General features: G+C 40.5%; 1 protein-coding gene across 1 annotated transcript in view; it reads right to left on the bottom strand.

The window, feature by feature from the left end:
* Positions 1 to 25: 25 nt before the first annotated feature.
* The window catches only part of NUP160 (nucleoporin 160), a 52,333-nt gene continuing 31,161 nt past the window's right edge, over positions 26 to 21,197 (bottom strand). The window contains exons 22-36 of the mRNA XM_043582512.1: positions 20,642 to 20,740; positions 19,599 to 19,718; positions 14,971 to 15,066; positions 14,779 to 14,873; positions 14,587 to 14,683; positions 14,392 to 14,497; positions 9,516 to 9,676; positions 8,057 to 8,117; positions 6,740 to 6,850; positions 6,426 to 6,549; positions 5,390 to 5,491; positions 4,626 to 4,767; positions 3,315 to 3,440; positions 1,459 to 1,563; positions 26 to 991 (exon numbers count right to left, since the gene is read on the bottom strand). Of these exons, the coding sequence (XP_043438447.1) occupies positions 902 to 991; positions 1,459 to 1,563; positions 3,315 to 3,440; positions 4,626 to 4,767; positions 5,390 to 5,491; positions 6,426 to 6,549; positions 6,740 to 6,850; positions 8,057 to 8,117; positions 9,516 to 9,676; positions 14,392 to 14,497; positions 14,587 to 14,683; positions 14,779 to 14,873; positions 14,971 to 15,066; positions 19,599 to 19,718; positions 20,642 to 20,740 (1,635 nt within the window). The 3' untranslated portion in view covers positions 26 to 901. The remainder of the gene's footprint in view (positions 992 to 1,458; positions 1,564 to 3,314; positions 3,441 to 4,625; positions 4,768 to 5,389; positions 5,492 to 6,425; positions 6,550 to 6,739; positions 6,851 to 8,056; positions 8,118 to 9,515; positions 9,677 to 14,391; positions 14,498 to 14,586; positions 14,684 to 14,778; positions 14,874 to 14,970; positions 15,067 to 19,598; positions 19,719 to 20,641; positions 20,741 to 21,197) is intronic.

Raw genomic sequence — 21,197 nt, forward strand, 5'->3', positions numbered from 1 at the left:
ATACAAGCAAGTAATATACAGATCATTTCCTTAAAAGATACATTTTAATATACAGAATAAAATCCAAGATTTTACTTTTCATGATCCCCCCAAATCTGTGGACATGAATACTCTGAATCCGACCAGGAAAGTTTATATTTTGGTCCAATACATTATTAGACAAGTTGTATGATCAAGTCCGGCTTGATTATCATAAATCATAGAAGTTAACAGAATTTACCTTGAAAATTAGTTACTTTTGTAGGTAAAATCCCCTATTTTTTTCTTAGCTAAGAGTTTACTCAACTTTAGCCTCAGAACCAGATTCAAAACCAGCTTCTTTCACAGCTGATCATCATTTTAGGTTTAATTTAGGCAAGTTATTTAATAGTTTATTGAAGATCATACAAAAACTCCACAATAAATAATGAAAAGAGTATGCAAAATCATTAGCCTCTGTTTGCAATACAGAAAATACATGTCAGTTCTGGACCAAAATAATTCCACTGAAATACAGACAGTGGCAGGAAGAATGAAAGGGTCTGTAGTGGCTGTGTCCAGTGGTTGGCCACAACCACCCACCACCATCAGCTACTGTGGCAAGTGAGGGTGGGTTTCAATTTGCAGATAAAGAATGTCTTCGGTTGTTTAAAAAAATAGAAACTCTAAAAAAGCTCGTGAATCATATACAAAAGCAGCTGTTTGAGACCAAGGTTGAGAACCAGAAATTGTGTGTTAGCACCGCCAGCAAGCACAGGTTCTGTGACTCATCTGCCCTCTTCTCTTGTGCAGGATGCAGACTCGATGTTGCACACACCATTTGCAGGTATAAAAATTGTCCTGGAATCCAGGGTTCCTGTAGGGTAAAGTCTTAAGCCCTAAGAGGCACCAAGCGGTTACAAAAGCTAAGCAATCATCCAGATCACAAGTTCCGACGATATAATAAATCTCGTGTTGCTTTATCAACTTTTTGCTGGTAGTCCTCCAATTTGTCAAGTATTTTCTGGGACAGCTGGAGGAGAAAAGAAGGGAATCGTTACAGAATAGGTCAAGGACTAAAAAAAGACTGAAGTTAGTCATCACTTTGACTTCACCAACTAGCTTCCCCCCGAAGATGTCCGCCACTCTGCTTCACTTACTCAACATTCAGTACCGGAGTCTGTTCTGTGATTCTACTGATAAAATTGGATTCCACTGTTCACACACACTATCCCACTCCTGTTCTAATGAATTTTCTAAACATGCAAATCACACCAGTATTTTAATAAATGCATTAATGGCTATCTTCTCAGAACCGGAGAGGCTACATGTGATTTAACTAATCATTTTATAAAGAGATTGGAGCAGCATGTTAAGGGCAACAAATGTTTTCTGTTCTCCCCTTAATCCTTGAGAGCTGAAGAGCCAGCTTCAGGTGGGAGTGCTAGTGCAAGGGCTTATAAAAGACACCTGCCCTGCCTCATGAAAGGACTGACTTACAGCAATGTTGTGACTGTTGGCACTGTTCTCTCCCAGAGCCTGGAGAAGCTGGTCAATAGAAGAGTATGGCAGCCACACCATCGGAGCTGTTGCAGACAATGGAAACTGGAAAGAAAAATATCTTCTATTTGAAGAAAATCTCAAAAGTGGACCATTTCTTCTGGGTAGTTTCATAGGTTTGGACAACATAAACTAGTAATTTTTTTTCACAGTAAGAAATTGTGTGTGTATGTATGTACACGTACACAGACACACATTTGTACCACCCCCACCCCCTCGCTTCTCTTTTCAACTGGGAAACTTGTCCTTTTCTTAGTGAAATCAAATGTATTTAAAAATTTTTTTACTGTTTTATTTTTTTTATTTTTTATTTTGAGAGAGAGAGAGAGAGAGAGGGAGGAAGGGAGGGAGAGAGAGAGGGAAAGACAGATTCTGAAGTAGGCTCCAGGCTCTGAGCTGTCGGCATGGAGCCCGACGCAGGGCTCCAACCCACAAACCATGAGATCATGACTTAAGCCAACGTTGGATGCTTCGCCAACTGAGCTACCCAGGTGCCCCCAAATGTATTTTTAAATTCATGTCACCTCTTATCTTAAAGTAACCCTAAGGCCTATCAAGGAAAAATATACTCAATAAAACTCTAAATTGTCAATGAATGCTTCTATTTGCAGTCTGAAATATAGATTCAAATTAACTGGAAAGAAAAGTTTGGAAAAGGAAAGCTCACCTTTCAAAGTTCTGAATACTTTTCTGAGAGTTTAAGAGCTTGGCTTTGTAGACCCAGATTTTAGACCTGGCTCTTCCATTTACCATCTGTGTGAGCTTTGGCAACTTACTTAACCTTTGAACCTCTGTTTCTTTGTGGGTTTAAAAAAAAGGGGGGGGGGCGTAAAACAATCTCTCATAAGTGGCTGTAAGGATTAAACGAGAAAACACTTGCAGAAATTCAGCACAGTTTTGGAACACAGAAAATAGCATTTTGTTCTTAATTACCTCTTTCCTCTAAATACTAACTAAAGCTACGTTCCTTTGATGGAGAAAAATGAAATGTATTTCCATTTTATAAACAGGAAACTGGGAAATCCTACAGTGCCAGTTCCTGATTATAAGGAAAACTAGTCGTGAGGACTCCTGGCTGGCTCAGTTGGTGAAGCATGCAACTCTTAATCTTGGGGTTGTGAGTTGAGCCCCATGCTGGGTGTAAACATTACTTAAAAATAAAACCTTTTTTGGGGCGCCTGGGTAGCTTTGTCGGTTAAGCGTCCGACTTCGGCTCAGGTCATGATCTCACGGTCTGTGAGTTCGAGCCCCGCGTCGGGCTCTGTGCTGACAGCTCAGAGCCTGGAGCCTGTTTCAGATTCTGTGTCTCCCTCTCTCTCTGCTCCTCCCCTGTTCATGCTCTGTCTCAAAAATAAATAAACGTTAAAAAAAAAAAATTAAAAAAAAAAAAAACCAAAAAAAAAAAAAACAACCTTTTTTTTTTCTTAAAGTTTCTTTCTTTATTTTGAGACAGTGTGCAAATGCATGCAAGTGGGTGAGGGTCAGAGAGACAGAGAGACAGAGAGACAGACAGACAGAGAGAGAGAGAGAATCCCAAGCTGGCAGCTCAGAGCTGATGGGAGGCTTGATCCCATGAACTGTCAAATCATGAAATGAACTGAAATCAAGAGTTGGACACTCAACTGACTCAGCCACCCAGGCACCTGAAAAATAAAACCTTAAAAAACAACAAAAACGAAATAACTAATCGTGTAACTACATGTAGTAAAGGGTAAATCCACTATTCTATAGCTCAATCTACTTTCACATCCTGACTTTATTAGAGTGATAATACAGAAACACATATGCATGCCTACCTCAATTCCAAAGTACTGATGTCCTTTCCCCAATACAGCATCTACATATTCTGAAACCAAATCCACAGCTTCTTCTAAAAGGTCATAATTTAAGTACAAACGGAGCAACTCAGCAGCATCGACCTTCTGTAAAGAGTCAGAGATTAAGAACATCTACCTATTTCCATCTTACCTGGGCAGCGACCAAAGGATGCAGAGTGTCTAATTCCCTGGGATTTATACTTCTCAATATAAATAAATGAGCATCTTGGTTTACTTATCCTGGGACAAGGGTTGGATTCCTTAGAGCCCAATTACTTCTGGGTACCTTGTAAGACTTTATCTGTTAAGTGGTCTTCCTGCCCTGTTTTGTAATCTAAGACACATTTTATTATTTTTCTACTTCAGTGTCCACAGTAGTAGTAAAAGTCAACAAACCTTCTCAGAAATGCTGAGTACTGAAGAGATGATATATTCACGTTAATTCCCAGAAATATATGAATGACAAATGCAAAAGAAGTTAAAAGAATTACCAACTTTCAGTACCTGAATTAAAACTTTTCAACTCAGGGTGAAACAAAAGTGAAAACAACCTCAGTTTGGAAGGGCTCTACTAACTATGTAATTATGCTTTCCATATTCTGATATGATCACATTTGTAACTTTCATCATCTTAGCTGCTTTTCTACTTTCTAATTTAACAACAACAACAAAACCCAAAAAGAAAAAAAAAGATCAGTTTTCCTGATTTTAAGCATTACCTTCTCTCTTTCCCTATTCCACTCTATGTATTTCAGATATAGCTTTCACACTTAAGCATGCATTATTTCAAATTAGGAGCTTGTTAAAATATAGATCCCAGATCCTGGCTCCAGATAACCTGATTCTCTAAGTCTGGAATGGGGCTCAGGAATCTGTATTTTGAAGAAGCCCACTACCCAAATAATTCTGATGCAGGCATTCCAAAAACCCAATTTTGATAAAACTCAAACCCTGCTGCAGTTTTGAAAACAACTCCACTCACTCCTGTGAATTTTTTGCGTAATGAACAGTAAATACTGTGTCATGCATATAGTCATTGTTCAGTTGAGCACACAAGCAGGCATGAACTTAATCACTAACCTGTAGAACTTTAATTCTAAACACCCAGTACTTCATACAGAATTCAAGTTCAGCTGTTCTTAGTGTTTTTAGCTAACTTTAAGAAGTTGCCCAAAGTATATGTCAGTATGTTTCCATAAATTATCACCTCTACTTTTTAATCATCTCATGAAGTTATTCATACTGATAACGACCAGCTTCTTACTCTATACGAGTTAAGATACCACTTACCTTGTAACTGTTTATTAGCCAATTAGGTAGAGGTACTCCATGAGACAAGAGCTTGTTGATTACACAGTGGTGATATAAGTTATTCCGAACTTTGTACCTTTCCAGATAAGTTGATAATAGTCTCCATGCTTCATCTGTAGCACTTGATAAAAGCAGAAAGGACTAATGAGTTCCAGATTCTTAACAGATATTTACAGCGCCATTCAAAGCATCTATTTACAAGGAGAAAAAAAATCTTTAGAAGCTCACAACTGAACTGAAAATATAACTACATGGCAACTAATATCATTAGGGTCAATGTGACTTAGGGGTAGTACTAGAAACCAAATGACATGGATTGTATCTCTCCCACTAATCACATCTTTACTCAACTACACAATTCATTTAACTTCTTTGTTACGGATTTCTAAAACAAGGAAATAGGCTCACATCACTGTTTCCAAACCCGATCAAGCATTAGAATCATGCAGAAGTTCTGCTTTCGAAAATGAGGGCAATAGATCTGTATTTTAGTAGTGATATTGGTATGCTAATTTAGGGGTTGAAAACTAATGTCAGAGGACTGCCAAATCGTTAAATGCCCCAATTCTAAAGTTGTGTAATACAAATTGTAAATGCGATTCAAGGAAGGGAATTTTACTGAGGGTTAGGGTTACAGAAGGATTCTAAAGAAACTGAAGTGCATTCAGGTAGACATGAATTGGGCACTAGGGGAAGTGTTTGGAAGGTAAGCCCTTTGGGGCAGAGGAGCACTAGAGCTGTACCTGGACTCCTTAGTGGTGATGACTGATGACAGCTGATTGGCTGCTAGCCAGGACCAGGCTTCTGCTTGGGCTGCCTCGCCCCCTAACTGCAACTTGATGCATCTGTAAAGAAAATGGTTCCACACGCCATAAACTAATCTGCTGAAAACAATCACATTATTTTGTTACCAAAACTAGAAATAAGGTGATAACTTTAGCTCTGGTCTGCTGCTGAATTCACTACTGGGGAATACTGGCTCTTTCCTCCCCTTACAACCACATAACTGGAGGACCCACAAGGCCATTGGTAAGTGTTAAGAGAGAATTTACTTCTAAGGGAAAAATTCTGAAAGTTTAAAAAATATTTCCAATTCACAAACTACTTGACTAATATTTAGGTACAAGGTCACTTCAATAAAAAGTACTTTTTAATAATGCTTACAGGGGCCTAAAGGATTGAATACATGCCTTTTCTAAAATGGACCCCACTGTTGACGCCACATTATCTATTGTCCTGTGGGAATGTAGGCCTGGGAAGGCCAGGTTTTTTGAGTTCTCAAGAGAAGCTATAAATCAAGATTAAAAAAAATCATAATTAAAAGAAATTATAAAAATCACTGTGGTAGACTAGACAAAAGCATTTCTTTAAAGCACAACTGGTTTAGGTACTGTGCTGACAGTGTGCAGCCTGCTTCAGATCCTCTGTCCCCCTCTCTCTTTGCCCCTCCCCAACTCATTCTCTCTCAAAAATAAACGTTAGGGGCGCCTGGGTGGCGCAGTCGGTTAAGCGTCCGGACTTCAGCCAGGTCACGATCTCGCGGTCCGTGAGTTCGAGTCCCGCGTCAGGCTCTGGGCTGATGGCTCGGAGCCTGGAGCCTGTTTCCGATTCTGTGTCTCCCTCTCTCTCTGCCCCTCCCCGTTCATGCTCTGTCTCTCTCTGTCCCAAAAATAAAATAAAAAACGTTGAAAAAAAAAAATTAAAAAAAAAAAATAAATAAACGTTAAAAAAAAAGAAAGAAAGAAAATGAAGACCATGGAAAGACAATTTCATACATACTTGAAAGCAAGTCCCTCAAAGACTGGCGTCAAGGGAAGCTTGAAAGTCTGACAGAGGGATATGGCAGTGTCAAAAAGGCCAGCCTGAACCAAGAGAGAGACCATCTCCTCTGCTGATGAACTTCCTGTGAAAATGGAAAAGAGCTTTTTAGTGCAAACAATGGTGTATGTGGATGACCCAAAGCCCCAAAGCCGCCCCTGGTATGAGCATCTCAGAGGAAGAGTGAGAGGCTCTGGCCAGTCTAGCCTACTGTGTCCACCGCCCGGCCTGAAGCAAAGCGTGCTGCCAGTGCTCCCAGAATGCCTCATTCCTACCTGCAACTGCAACTGCTGACGGGTCATGCTGAGCCAGAGTGAGGCGGATTCGGGCCAAGGAACACTCTTTTTCCAGGTCTCCCAGTTCCAGAATTTCAATCTGCCGATTGGCTAGAAGCCAAAGAAAAATGTTTTCAATTCCCAAAGTACAAAGGAAGTGTGTCTCATCAGTGCCTATTAACTCAGTCTATCAATTTCCACTAAACATGAATTCAGTGTCAACTCCAAAGGCACTAGAGGGAAAACACAGGGCTCCATAAAAGTGAACTTAAAAATAAAGCAACAGGGGGCGCCTGGGTGGCTCAGTTGGTTAAGCGGCCGACTTCGGCTCAGGTCATGATCTCGTGGTCCGGGAGTTCGAGCCCCACGTCGGGCTCTGTGCTGACAGCTCAGAGCCTGGAGCCTGTTTCGGATTCTGTGTCTCCCTCTCTCTGACCCTCCCCCGTTCATGCTTTGTCTCTCTCTCTGTCTCAAAAATAAATAAACGTTAGAAAAAAAAAAATTAAAAAAAAAAAAATAAAGCAATAGCCCTGTGTCCAGCATGCAGGTGAGCCAAATCAAAGTACTCAAATAACAGCTGCAGTTGAGAAGATGCTTACAAGGTACTTTCCACAGAATTTCCTTTAACTCTTACAACCCTGAGATGCAGTTATCTACATCAGTATGAAAGGAACATGCCCACAGTGAGAAAGGCAGAATTATAACCAGGTGTGTCCAACTCTGGAGCCCAGGCTTTTTAAGAAGCAATACAATGCCCGCCTGGGTGGCGCAGTCGGTTAAGCGTCCGACTTCAGCCAGGTCACAATCTCGCGGTCCGTGAGTTCGAGCCCCACGTCGGGCTCTGGGCTGACGGCTCAGAGCCTGGAGCCTGTTTCTGATTCTGTGTCTCCCTCTCTCTCTGCCCCTCCCCCGTTCATGCTCTGTCTCTCTCTGTCCCAAAAATAAAATAAAACGTTGAAAAAAAAAAATTAAAAAAAAAAAAGCAATACAATGCCTCCATGGTAATAGGCAAGGAGCCCGATAAAACAAGTTTGACACTAAGCTGATTCAAATACAGCAAGCAACAAAAACAAGCACTCTCTTTCGAGCATCTTCATTTCTCGTGCAGCCATACGAAGTTTTCCAAGAGCTGCCAGCCAACTTCTAGCAGATTAAAATCTTGAAAATAAGCTAAAAGAAGGAACTTCACAATATTTTTACAGTACTGTACATAATATACAACTACTATACAAACACACACATTTAATACAAATAATACTGTAACATAACAATATAATTATTGTCCAGCAAAGAATCCGCGGGAGATGTCCAACTCACTTGGAGCAGCTGTGCATTCTCCATCATGATTCCTCTTAGGGGACGCGCCAGGGCGATCACACTGTAAAGACAAAACAAGTGCTTAAATGTGAAAAGCTGGTGCAGTTGGTACAATGTGGGGGTTGGACGCCAAACCCCTGTACAGTTGAAAATCTGCATATAACTTCTGACTCGCCCCAAAACTTAATAGCCTACTGATGACCAGAAGCCTTACCAATAACATAAACAGTCGACTAACATATATTTTGTATGTTATCTGTACTATGTACTATATTTTTACAATGAAATGAGCTGGAGCAAATAAAAAAAATCATGAGAAAATACATTTACATTATTGTATTTACTAACAAAAGCTGTGTATAAGTGGACTTGTACAGTTCAAACTTGTGTTGTTCAAGGGTCAGCTGTATTTTGAGATCATTAACTGATCCAGAGCTCTCATGCTTAAAATTTTTTTCTTTTTAACGTTTATTTTATTTTTGGGACAGAGAGAGACAGAGCATGAACGGGGAGGGGCAGAGAGAGAGGGAGACACAGAATCGGAAACAGGCTCCAGGCTCTGAGCCGTCAGCCCAGAGCCTGACGTGGGGCTCGAACTCACGGACTGCGAGATTGTGACCTGGCTGAAGTCGGACGCTTAACCGACTGCGCCACCCAGGCGCCCCCAGAGCTCTCATGCTTAAATTCTCTCCACATAAATTATGTTTATTTCAACTAGCACAGCTCTTCTTACAAAGGTACTGTAACTATCAGACACAGGAGTTGTTTGCGAAGTTGGCCAACTTAGCTCTAACATGTTATTGGGTCTAAAGACATGGATTTAACCCCCATATAAACGACTTGACTTTCCTTGGTTCCAGAGTTATATTCTCCAGCCCTAACCCCAGGAAACAGCCTAGTAAATGCAGGAACTATACACAGCACAAGTAGCTGTGCATATATGACCCCATCAGCATGACAAGAAAAACTCAAAGTGCACATTCTTTAAAACAGTAATTGTAGATTTAATTAACAAAAATGACTGAAATAGAAGCGGTGACCATTTGCTGAGCACTTTTTGCAGGTCAGGCACTGTCACTGTTCTAAGCAATCTACATGAATGATCTCATTTAACACCCCCCAAATCCTACAAGGTAGACATCATCATCATCATCCCTATTTTATGCAAAAGGGTAACTGGACACCAAAACATTAAGTAATCTGCTTGAAGTTAGGTCTAATTCCAAAACCACACTGCAATACTTCTTCCTATAATGATTCTAAACTTGAGAACTAAAGGGGTAGTAATACAGAACCGAATTGTTGCAAAAATAGGTAAGTTCACAAATTTCCCAGCAGAAATTTTAAATGAAATGAAGCAAAATGAGGTGATGTTTTCTAAAGGACCAAACCAGTTTCAAAAGGACCAACCCTAATAAGCCAAATGATCTCCAAACTCCAAGATGGAAAGTTTTCATACCACTGCACCAGATGCTGGGTGGACGATCCACGCGTATTCTGGACGAATAAGTCGTAAACAGTTAACAGCGGCCAAGTAACAGTTGCCTTGCTTCTCAAGTCCCCGCAGAGTTCGAACTTCTCTGCCAAGACGCATTCCATACTCAAACATCACTGTACCAGCTAGGAGGCAATAATAAGTCAGACATCAGAACTTCAAAAACGTGTTTTAGATGGGCGCCTGGCTGGCTCTGCCTGAAGAGTATGTGACTCTTAATCCTGGGGTTGTAAATTCAAGCCCCATGTTGGGTGTAGAGATTACTTAAAAAATAAAATATTAAAAAAATGTGTTTTAGAGAATCTGTTATACTAATCAAATAATAAAATTTAAAACAAGATTGAGTTTAACTTAAAACCCCCAAAAATCCTGGGGTATCTGGGTGGCTCAGTCGGTTGAGTGTCCAGCTTCAGCTCAGGTCATGATCTCACGGTCCGTGAGTTCAAGCCCTGCGTTGGGCTCTGAGCTGACAGCTCAGAGCCTGGAGCCTGCTTCAGATTCTGTGTCTCCCTCTCTCTCTGCCCCTCCCTTGCTCATGCTTTGTCTTTCCCTCAAAAATAAACAAACATTAAACACACACACACACACACACACACACACACACACACACAATCCTGTGTTGGTGAGGATGTGGAAAAACTGAAACTGCCATACACTGCTGGTGGGAATGCAAATTGGTGCACCTGCTATGGAAAACAGTATTGACAGTTCCTCAAAAAATTAAAAATGGGATTACCTTGTGATCCAGCAATTTCACTCCTGGACATATAGTCCAAATATGGAAAACAGGGCTTTGAGGAGATATTTGTATGCCCTTGTTCATAGCAGCCTTTACTCATATTATCCAAAAGATGATGGCAATCCAAGCATCCATTGATGGATGAACAAAATGTGACATATATATATAATGAAATATTGTTCAGTCTTAAAAAGAAGTTACACGTGGGCGCCTGGGTGGCTCAGTCGGTTAAGTGTCTGACTTCAACTCAGGTCATGATCTCAGAGTCAGTGGGTTCGAGCCCTGCATCGGGCTCTGTGCTGACAGCTCAGAGCCTGGGGCCTGTTTCGGATTCTGTGTCTCCCTGTCTCTCTCTGCCCCTCACCTGCTCATGCTCTCTTTCTGTCTCTCAAAAATAAATAAATGTTAAAAAAATTTTTTTTTCAAAAAGAAGTTACATGCTACAATATGGATGAACCTTGAAGATATTATGCTAAGTGAAATAAGCCAGTCAAAAGGGGTGCCTGGGTGGCTGAGTTGGTTAAGTGTCCGACTTTGACTCAGGTCATGTTCTCACAGCTGGTGAGTTTGAGCCCCACATCAGACTCGCACTGACAGTGCAGAGCCTGCTTGGGATTTTCCTCTCTCCCTCCCTGCCCCCTTCTGTCTCTCCTGCACTTGATCCCTCTCTCAAAAAAAACAAACTTAAAAAAGCCAGTCACACACAAAAAATACTATATGATTCCAGTAGCCAAATTCATATGGACAGAAAGTAGAATGATGGTTGCCAAGGGCTGCAGGAAGTGGAAATAGGAAGCTGTTGTTTAATGAGTATAGTGTTTTCATTTTGCAAGATGAAAAGTTCTGGACATTGGTTACATGTAATGTGAATGCACTTAGCATTACCGTATACTAAAAGTGGTTACGTTAGTAAAGCTTATATGTATTTTACTACAATAAAAAAAAAGAAAAAAGATCATGTAAATATTATTTCTGACATTCATTCATTCATTCATTCATTCATTCATTCAGAAAGTAATCTCTATATCCAATGTGGGGCTTGTGATAACTCACGATCTTGAGATCAAAAGTCCCAAGCTCTACCAACTGAGGCAGCCAGGTGCCCCGATTTTTGACTTTTAGATACTACATTCCCAGACAGTACAGAAGACTAGTTTAGAAGGCTACTTTCAGCCACATTGTTACCTAATTCCACACCATGAGACCAAGAAATGTTTGGATGCTCTGCTCAAGAACAGATTATTTTTATAAAACTTTAGTTACACAGGTTGAATGAGATACTGAGGAACACCTTGTTCTGAGATAGCATGAGACTCCAGAAATCAAAGGGCATTAAAAACATCTTTTAGTTTTCAAATGAAACTATTTTTCATTCCAAGTTTTAAAGTTTATACGATTTTATTTATTTATTTATTTATTTATTTATTTATTTATTTTTTCAACGTTTATTTATTTTTGGGACAGAGAGAGACAGAGCATGAACGGGGGAGGGGCAGAGAGAGAGGGAGACACAGAATCAGAAGCAGGCTCCAGGCTCTGAGCCATCAGCCCAGAGCCCGACGCGGGGCTCGAACTCCCGGACCGCGAGATCGTGACCTGGCTGAAGTCGGACGCTTAACCGACTGCGCCACCCAGGCGCCCCTATACGATTTTATTTAAATTGAAGTTAATTGACTTCTTCTCCCCAACAAATGTTTCTGAGTGCCTGCCATATGTAAGACATTTTGTTAGAAGAACAAGTCTTGCTTCAGAAAGACCTGGACATTCATCAGGCTAAACTGGTCTTAACCAAGTTGATGTAATGGATGTTGTAACTATAAAAGCAAACAGGGAGCGGTACTTAATCACCTATATTTCTCTGTATGGGTCAAGGAGATAAGTAATACACACACGTTTTACCATTAGGAAAATTAAGAGCATGTCTACAAATTACTTCCATCTATTCTTGCCAATGAAAATCAGCAAGAAACCTTATTAAAAGTTTTCTGAGTGAAAATGGTATAAAAATGTTGCCATTTCCAAAGGGGAACCACAATGGTGATCTTGTAAAATAAGATCTTCTAATAGACATGTAATCCCTTCATTTTAGCTGTTCTTTTTTTTTTCCTGTCTCAAAGACTAATTTTTTTAAGCCTCCAAGGCTCAAATTTTTTTTAATGTTTATTTATTTTGAGAAAGAGTGAGAGGGTGTGTGTGCCTGTGTAAGCAGGGGGAGGAGGAGGGGGAGAGGGGGAGAGGGGAAGGGAGAGAATCCCAAGCAGGTTCTGTGCTGTCAGCAAATGCAGGGAGCCAGATGCAGGCAGGGGTTGATCTCCTGGACCCGGGAGATGGTGAACTCAGCTGAAATCGAGTCCAATGCTTAACCAAGTCACCCAGGTGTCCCATAATTTTTTTTTTCTTTTAAATCTCTTTATTTTAGTTGACACAATGCCACATTAGTTTCAGGTGTACAACACAGTGATTCAACTCCTTTATACATTATGCTATGCTCATTTTAGCTGTTCTGATAGAGTCTTCATTAGTCATCATACAAATCCAAACTAAGATACATTCTACAAAAATAACTGGCTTGTACTCTTCAAAAATATCAATGACACCAAGGGCAAATTAAGGCCAAAAGAAGGGCTCCAGATTAAAGGAGACTAAAGAGACATGACAAATATGCAATATGTGATTCTGTTTTTAACCTTTTTTTTTTTTTTTTGAGAGGCAGAGAGAGACAGAACATGAGTGGGGGAGGGGCAGAGAGAGAGGGAGACACAGAATTTGAAGGAGGCTCCAGGCTCTGAGCTGTCAGCACAGAACCCGACGTGGGGCTTGAACCCACGACCTGAGCTGAAGTCAGACGCTTAACCGACAATCCACCCAGGTGCCTCTGATTCTTTTTTTTTTTTTTAAGTTTATTTATTTTGAGAGAGTGAGAGTGGGGGAGAGACAGAGAGAGGGAGAGAGAGAATCCCAAGCAGACTCTGTACTGTCACTGCAGAGCCAGATGTGGGGCTCAAACTCACAAACCGCAAGATCATGACCTGAGCTGAAATCAAGGGTTGGATGCCCAAGCAACCGAGCCACCTAGGCGCCCTGAAATATTGTGATTCTAGACCAGGGGGTAAGGATGGTATAGGAGGAATGTGCTATAAAAATAATCATGATAGGGGCCTGTGGGTGGCTCAGTGGGCTGAGAATCTGACTCTTGATTTTGGTTCAGGTCATGATCTCACAGTTCCTGAGATTGAGCCCCATATTGGGCTCTGCGCTGTGAGTGCAGAGCCTGCTTGGGATTCTCTCTCTCCCTTCTTACATGCATGCTCTCTCTCTCAAAATAAACTTTAAAAAATCACAATAGTATTATATTTACATTTAATTCATGAAATTAGTTGTATTTCCTTAATCTAATAATTGTATTGAAATTAAATAAGAAACTGTCCTTAGGAGATACATCTTAACTATCATGAGATAATGGTGTCCATAACTTATTCTCAAAAGAATCAACAAAAATAAGAAAAGGCCAATAGCAAGCTGGCACAAGAAGTCACAACCAGCCACAAGAATTCAAGACGCCTCTAGTAAAAAAGTTAGTTTGGGGGCGCCTGGGTGGCGCAGTCGGTTAAGCGTCCGACTTCAGCCAGGTCACGATCTCGCGGTCCGGGAGTTCGAGCCCCGAGTCGGGCTCTGGGCTGATGGCTCAGAGCCTGGAGCCTGTTTCCGATTCTGTGTCTCCCTCTCTCTCTGCCCCTCCCCTGTTCATGCTGTCTCTCTCTGTCCCAAAAATAAATAAACGTTGAAAAAAAAAAAATTAAAAAAAAAAAAAGTTAGTTTGTCTTAAAATCAGACAGAAGATATAGACGGAATGACATCTCGCTGGAAATACCTCAAGAATGTTCTAGAATGGGATAAGTGCATCTCTTTAAGGCTAGCTGGTAATCTTCAAAGGGGTGAAGCCAATCTTGTAATTAAATATAATTTCCCCAAATGCTTGTAGAGAACACTCATTCAATAGTAAAAATAAGGTAAAAATTACATAAGTCTAACAGTATTTTTGTAAACATGACTAAACTCTAAGGTTGCCCCCAACAAAGACTGTCGCCTTCAACTGCTCACCTTTTCGGTAATTGTGGCGATAGATGTGAAAGGCATAGAGGAGCTCATAGTAATTGTGAGTCATAAGGTCCACGGCTCGTGCACGTGATTCAATTATTGCCACAACCTAAGGAAGGGGAAGCAATCAGATTTCAAAGTAGCTAGCGTAACAACCACCACAGCTGTGTCCAGTCAGCAGTGGACACGTAAAATTACCTCATTATGCAGATTCACATAGGGAAACTCTACAAGATCCTGTAGCTGCGAGCGTTCACAAAGAACTACCACCAGCTGCCGCAGACAATCTAACCGCCTAGAAGGCAAAAAAAGGAGTGAAGGCAAACTGTCTCAGTGGATTAAATAGAGCTGGTAAACTGTCTTCTCTAAAAAAAGACTAGGATTGACTACCTGCTGGAATCAGGAATGTGGGTTAAGGCTTCATATGCTTGGCTATTGTGACCCAAATCCAAATGATGTTTGAAAATGCATGTCCTTAAAGTAGCCTAAATATCAAATATAGGGGGAAAAGAAGAGTAGAAATTGAAATACTACATCCAGGGCCAATCTAAAGGGAAATAACTAGATACAGTTAGTTCTTACCTGACTTTTCCAATCATCCCCTGCTTCAGTTATTGCTGACATGGCCAACTGAATAACCAGCTCAGGCAAACCAATAACATCTAGTAGACGCAAAACCTAGAGAAATAGAGAGAGTGTCCATGAAAATTAATATGGTAGTGCACTTCAAACTGAAATAGGATTTAAAACAATCAGAAAGACAACTAGTTAAGATCAAAGATACTGACTACAAGACAGGACTATTTGGTTAATATTTATGACTTTCCTTCAGGGAGAACTGTCTGGCTCAGTTAGAAGAGCATGTAACTCTTGATTTTGGGGTTGTGAGTTGGTAGCCACCCACGTTAGGTGTAGAGATTACTTAAAATAAATAAACACAATAAAAAAAAGACTTTCCTTTAGATTCTACTGTCAACAGACTTACTGTAAAATTTCCTATTGATCTTTTTGTTCACAGCTCCATCCTCAATGTTTAGGGCTCTCAGTAAGTATTGGTTGGCAATTTCACTAACTTTTCCTACTGTTTAGGTCATAGACGAATTTAAAGCCCAATAAATAAATTGCCGCCATAGCCTTATAAAACCCTAAAGAGAATGATGTTTGACATAACCCATTTTTAAAACAAGACAGAACAGTGCTCTTCAAACTTATCTGACTGTCCACCCTATTAACAATGTCTGTGCATGGGGCACCTGGGTGGCTCAGTCGGTTGAGCATCCGACTTCAGCTCAGGTCATGGTCTCACAGTCTGTGAGTTCGAGCCCCGCATCAGGGTCTGTGCTGACCGCTCAGAGCCTGGATCCTGCTTCGGATTCTGTGTCTCCCTCTCTCTCTGCCCCTCCCCTGCTCATGCTCTGTCTCTCTCTCTCTCTGTCAAAAATAAACATAAAAAAAAAAAAAATCTTAAAAAAATACAATGTGCATACTCTCCTAGACCTGTGCACATGGTCTTATATTTACTTATATACACACAACTGTCTAATACATACATATAAAACACTCAACGTATAAATGTATAGAAGATAAAGATAAAAAACAGTTTAAAATTATCTTTATTAGTACTTATTCTTTTATTAACAGTATAAAACACATTTTTCTTTTAGGTGCTTAGTTTTTCATACTTTCCACTGAAAGAACATGTTTAGAAATGTACATAAATCCTAGGTATGTAGCTAATTGAATGTTCACAAAGTAAACATATCCATTTAACAAGCACCTAAATTAAGAATTGTGTTATGGCAGTACTCCAAAGCTCCCATGTGACTCCTTCCAGCCACTACTGACTTGTACTGGTTTTGTTTTTAATTTCATGAAACAGAATCTTATGGTATGAATTCTTTTGTGTGTCTGCCTTATTTTGCTTAACATGTTTATAAGGCTGATCTGTTATTACATGCAGTAATTCCTTTCACTGATACTGTATTCCATTCAAAGAATATACCGTAATTTAATGATCCATTCTATCAACGGACACTTGGGTTTCTAGTGTATGAGTGTTATGAATATGTTGCTTGGAACATAACTGCACATCTCTTTTGGTAAATACGTACATGTTTCTGGGTAGATCTAGAACTGGAATTACTGGGTCAGAGGGTATATGTCAATGACTGCAGCCAGTAGACACTGGCAGTTTTTCAAAGTGGTTGACACCAATTTACGCTCCACCACAGGTAAGTAGGATGTTTAATACCTTGATACTTTTCATGGTTTCATATTATCTTAAATTGAAATTTTATTTCAAGGTACATTTATTTTAAAATAGCATTCCTGAGAAGTTCAACTGTTATCAGCTGATTCTTATCAAACCTGATTATAGACTGTCACTGTTTTTACCTTCCCATATGGCTGATCAAAGGCAGAAGTGTCAGCCCTATTTTGTCCTCATTTGCTTGTACTTTTTTTTTTAAATGTTTATTTTGATAGCACATGAGTGGGGGGAGGGGCAGAGAACGAGGGAGACAGAATCTGAAACAGGCTCCACGTTGCCAGCAGAAAGCCCGATGAGGGGCTCGCACCTACAAAATGTGAGATCATGACCTGCGCTGAAGTCAGACGCTCAACTGATCCAGCCACTCAGGTGGCCCTGCTTGTACTTTCTTAATCTAGGTTCTTTGAAGGAATTTTTAAAAATTGTGAAGGTGATTTTCATTAAAATTAAGCAATATAATGTGCAAATTAATTTAACCAATCAAACATAATCTACTAAAATGAAATACAGGAGTGTAGGTGCCACTATGTGCCCCACCCCAGCTGTGACACCGTCACTCTTTCAGACACCTGCTTTGAGACTAAATGATAAATGACCACCTGGTAATAGGTCCAAATAAGGGCACCAGGGATCAAGCAGTGTTGATCCTTATATACATATTTTTAAATGTTAATTATTGAGAGAGAGCGCACGAGCCAGGGAGGGGCAGAGAGAGAAGGGGACAGAGGATCCTAAGCAGGCTCTGCGCTGACAGCAGTGAAATAACGAGTCTGATGTGGGGCTTAAACTCTCGAAGCACAAGATCATGCCCTGAGCGGCAGTGTGATCCTCAACTGACTGAACCACCCAGGCGCCCCAGGTTGATCTTTCTATTAAACATTAGCACATCTTAATTTAATTCTTCTGTGAGTATTCTCTTCCCAAGGCCCACTTTGGGGTTCACTAGAGCAGTGATTCTTAAGTCCTTTTTTTTTTTTTTTGCATTTTTTGGAGCAGTGATTCTTCATGTGTTTTGAATCAGTAAGTTTCTTCTGATGAAAGCTATGGAGCTTCTCCACAGAAAAAATACAAGCAACATTTTGCACACAATTTCACGGGATTTATCAATCCCTCAAATCTATCTAGTCTCAGATTAAAAATCCTCAGAATTCAGAGGGCCTGGCTGGTTTAGTTGGTGGAGCATGCAACTCTTAATCTCAGGGTTATAAGTTCGAGCCCCACATTGGGTGTGGAGATCATTAAGAAAAAAAATAGGCGTATCTTGGGGCACCTGAGTGGCTCAGTAGTTAAGCATCTGACCTCGGCTCAGGTCATGATCTCACAGTTTGTGAGTTGGAGTCCCACACTGGCTGAGCCCCACTTCTCTCTTTCCCTCTCTCCCTCTGTCCGTCCTGGGATGCTCTCTTTCCCTGCCCCTCATTCATCTGTGCGCCACCCCCCCCACAATAAAACAAAACAAAACCCTTAAAAAAATCCTTAGAATTCAAAATAATTTTCCCATTAGTAGGATGGGGAAGGTTATTAAGAGTTACAAATCTATTTCATTTATCTTGGTGTGCCTGGCTGGCTCAGTCGGTAGAGCATGTGACTCCTGATCTTGGGGTCATGAGTTCAAGTCCCACATTGGGTGTAGAGTTCATTAAAAAAAAAATCATTTTATCTCTTTAACCAGCAATGAACAAAGTAGTTAAGCCTGCCTTTACTTTCTAGTGGGGAACTCAGATAACAACAAATAGATACCCAAAATATGACAACAAACATGGTTAAATGTTATGAGGAAAATAATAAAGGATGGCAAGGGCAGAGACTGCTCACAGTGCCTCAATCTGCACGTGAGGGGGTGGTACAGGTCAGCACGCAGCCCACGAGCACCACAGCTATTCTACACGGGGAGACAGAGAGGAACTCCCTGAGGTGGTGACAAATGCACAGACATCTCAATGAAACGAGGGCTTGAGGTTTGACTATTTGGAAAAAGGGGAACAGCAGGTAGAAGGGTCTTGAAGGGCAGACTGTGTGCTTGGCTTGCATGAGATAATAATAGGCCACCCTTGCAACAACTGAGTGACCAGAGCAAAAAAGGCCAGAAGAGGAGGGCCAAATCATAAATTAAGGCTGAATACAACATTCAAGTTAATTCTTTGAGATATCGGCAAGACTGATATTAATAAAATTCTAGTGATGACTTGGCTAATAAAATGGTATCACAATGGGAATTTCACTGAAGTTAAAAACATTTACCAGTTTCATTAAAATACACATTTCTAGGGGCGCCTGGGTGGCGCAGTCGGTTAAGCATCCGACTTCAGCCAGGTCACGATCTCACGGTCCGTGAGTTCGAGCCCCGCGTCGGGCTCTGGGCTGATGGCTCAGAGCCTGGAGCCTGCTTCCGATTCTGTGTCTCCCTCTCTCTCTGCCCCTCCCTCGTTCATGCTCTGTCTCTCTCTGTCTCAAAAATAAATAAAACGTTAAAAAAAAAAAAAAAGAATGCCAAATTCTTTAAAAAAAAAAAAAAAAAAAAAAAAGAAAAAAAAAAAAAAGAAAAAAAAAAAATACACATTTCTTTAAATTTCTCAAGGCAAATTCATTTCTCTTCTTTTGGAATTTCAGGGAATGACTTAATTTTTTTTTAACGTTTATTTATTTTTGAGACAGAGAGAGACAGAGCATGAACGGGGGAGGGTCAGACAGAGAGAGGGAGACACAGAATCTGAAACAGGCTCCAGGCTCTGAGCAGTCAGCACAGAGCCCGACGCGGGGCTCGAACTCATGAACCGCGAGATCATGACCTGAGCCGAAGTCGGACGCTTAACCGCCTGAGCCACCCAGGCGCCCCGGGAATGACTTAATTTTCACATTATTTTTCTCCCCCAACACCAAAGCCATTATTTCAGATACATTTTTACACAGGTAAGAAAGACCAAACCAAGCCACAATGTACCTTATCATAATACTGCATCCTGGGGGTGGATACAATCTCCCCATCCTCTGAGCGAATCAAGCGATCCAGGAATTCCTCTTTGCCCACTTCAGATGCTGCCTGGCGGAAGCATTGGAGAGCCTGGAGAAGTAAAAGGATACAAAATGACTTATAATGGACTGTTTCAATTCTAAGTGCTAACAATTAGGGTGGGTGGGTGCGGGTTCAGGTGCTAAAGGAAAGCCAAAAAAGAAAGACTGTTGACTACATTTACATTTTCTGCTATTCTAAATTCTGACACGTTATTTAAAGTTTTTTTTTGTTTTTTTTTTTAATGTTTATTCATTTTTGAGAGACAGAGCACAAGTTGGGAGGAGCAGAGAGAGAGGGAGACACAGAATCCAAAGTGGGCTCCAGACTCTGAGCTGTCAGCACAGAGCCTGACGTGGGGCTCAAACTCACGAACTGTGAGACTATGACCTGAGCCGAAGTCAGACGCTCAACCGACCGAGCCACCTAGGCACCCTTCTGACACGTTATTTAATATTTTTCTTTATCTCACTTTTTAACTTAAATGCTATTAAAAGGTAAACTTTAATAAGAAAATTAATATAAGCATACTAATATGTTAATATTTGTAGAATTTGAGTGGTGAGTATATGATTGTTTATTATAAGTCTTTAAACTTTCCTGCATGTCTGAAAATGTACATTAATAGGATGTCAGGGAACAAATTAGTAAACTACCATAATGGGGGAAGAAAGCAGCATAACATTAAAAAAAATATGTAATAAAAACAATGTAACCGAGTAATAAATTTGATTTACAAAATTCATCCTGGGGCAAAAGGATTTTAATGTTTTCTTCTTCATGTTTTCTTATGTTCTAACTAATTTGCAAAAGTACAAGAAAGCTGAACAACCCCCACATGGCTCTTGCTGGCATTAGTTGTCTTTATCCTTATTTAGAGGATTCTGTGCCACCCCATCCCCCCTCACCTAGTTAGATGGAGACTAACTGTCCTCTTTGCACTGAAGTAGGTTCATCATTTGAATACAATTTACCTTCTGTCCTTCTCCTGTAACCAGGTAACAACGTCCCAGCATAAATCGACAGGAACCAATGTTGACTTGACACCAGGGATGGAGCAGTTGAATATAATCCTGAAAGGCATAAAAGGTGCTTTCTGATTAGAAAGTAAGTGCTATTTAATGCGATAACCACCCCCAAGCTCTTCACAGAGGGAGAAAAGATAGTGGTCAATCAACAGAAAAGTATTTCTTGAAATCATCCAGAAGTTAAAATCTAATTCTGTTAATCTATTCTTGTATTAAGTTACACACTTTAAAAATGTGAACAAAACTCAATAATACCAACACACATAAACACACATATGCTTTTCCAATTCAGCAATTTCCCAACTTTATTATTTACTGGTTCAATGACTAGATTCCTGTAAAGGATTTTTTTTTCAAGTTTATTTATCGGGGCACCTGGGTGCCTCAGTTGGTTAAGCATCGACTCTTGTTTCAGCTCAGGTGATGATCTCCCGTTTCTGGAGTTCGAGCCCTGATTCTCTCTCTGTCCCTCCCATGCTTGCATGCACACACTCTGTAAAAC

This window comes from Prionailurus bengalensis, chromosome D1, assembly GCF_016509475.1.
Source record: "Prionailurus bengalensis isolate Pbe53 chromosome D1, Fcat_Pben_1.1_paternal_pri, whole genome shotgun sequence".
NCBI lineage: Eukaryota > Metazoa > Chordata > Mammalia > Carnivora > Felidae > Prionailurus > Prionailurus bengalensis.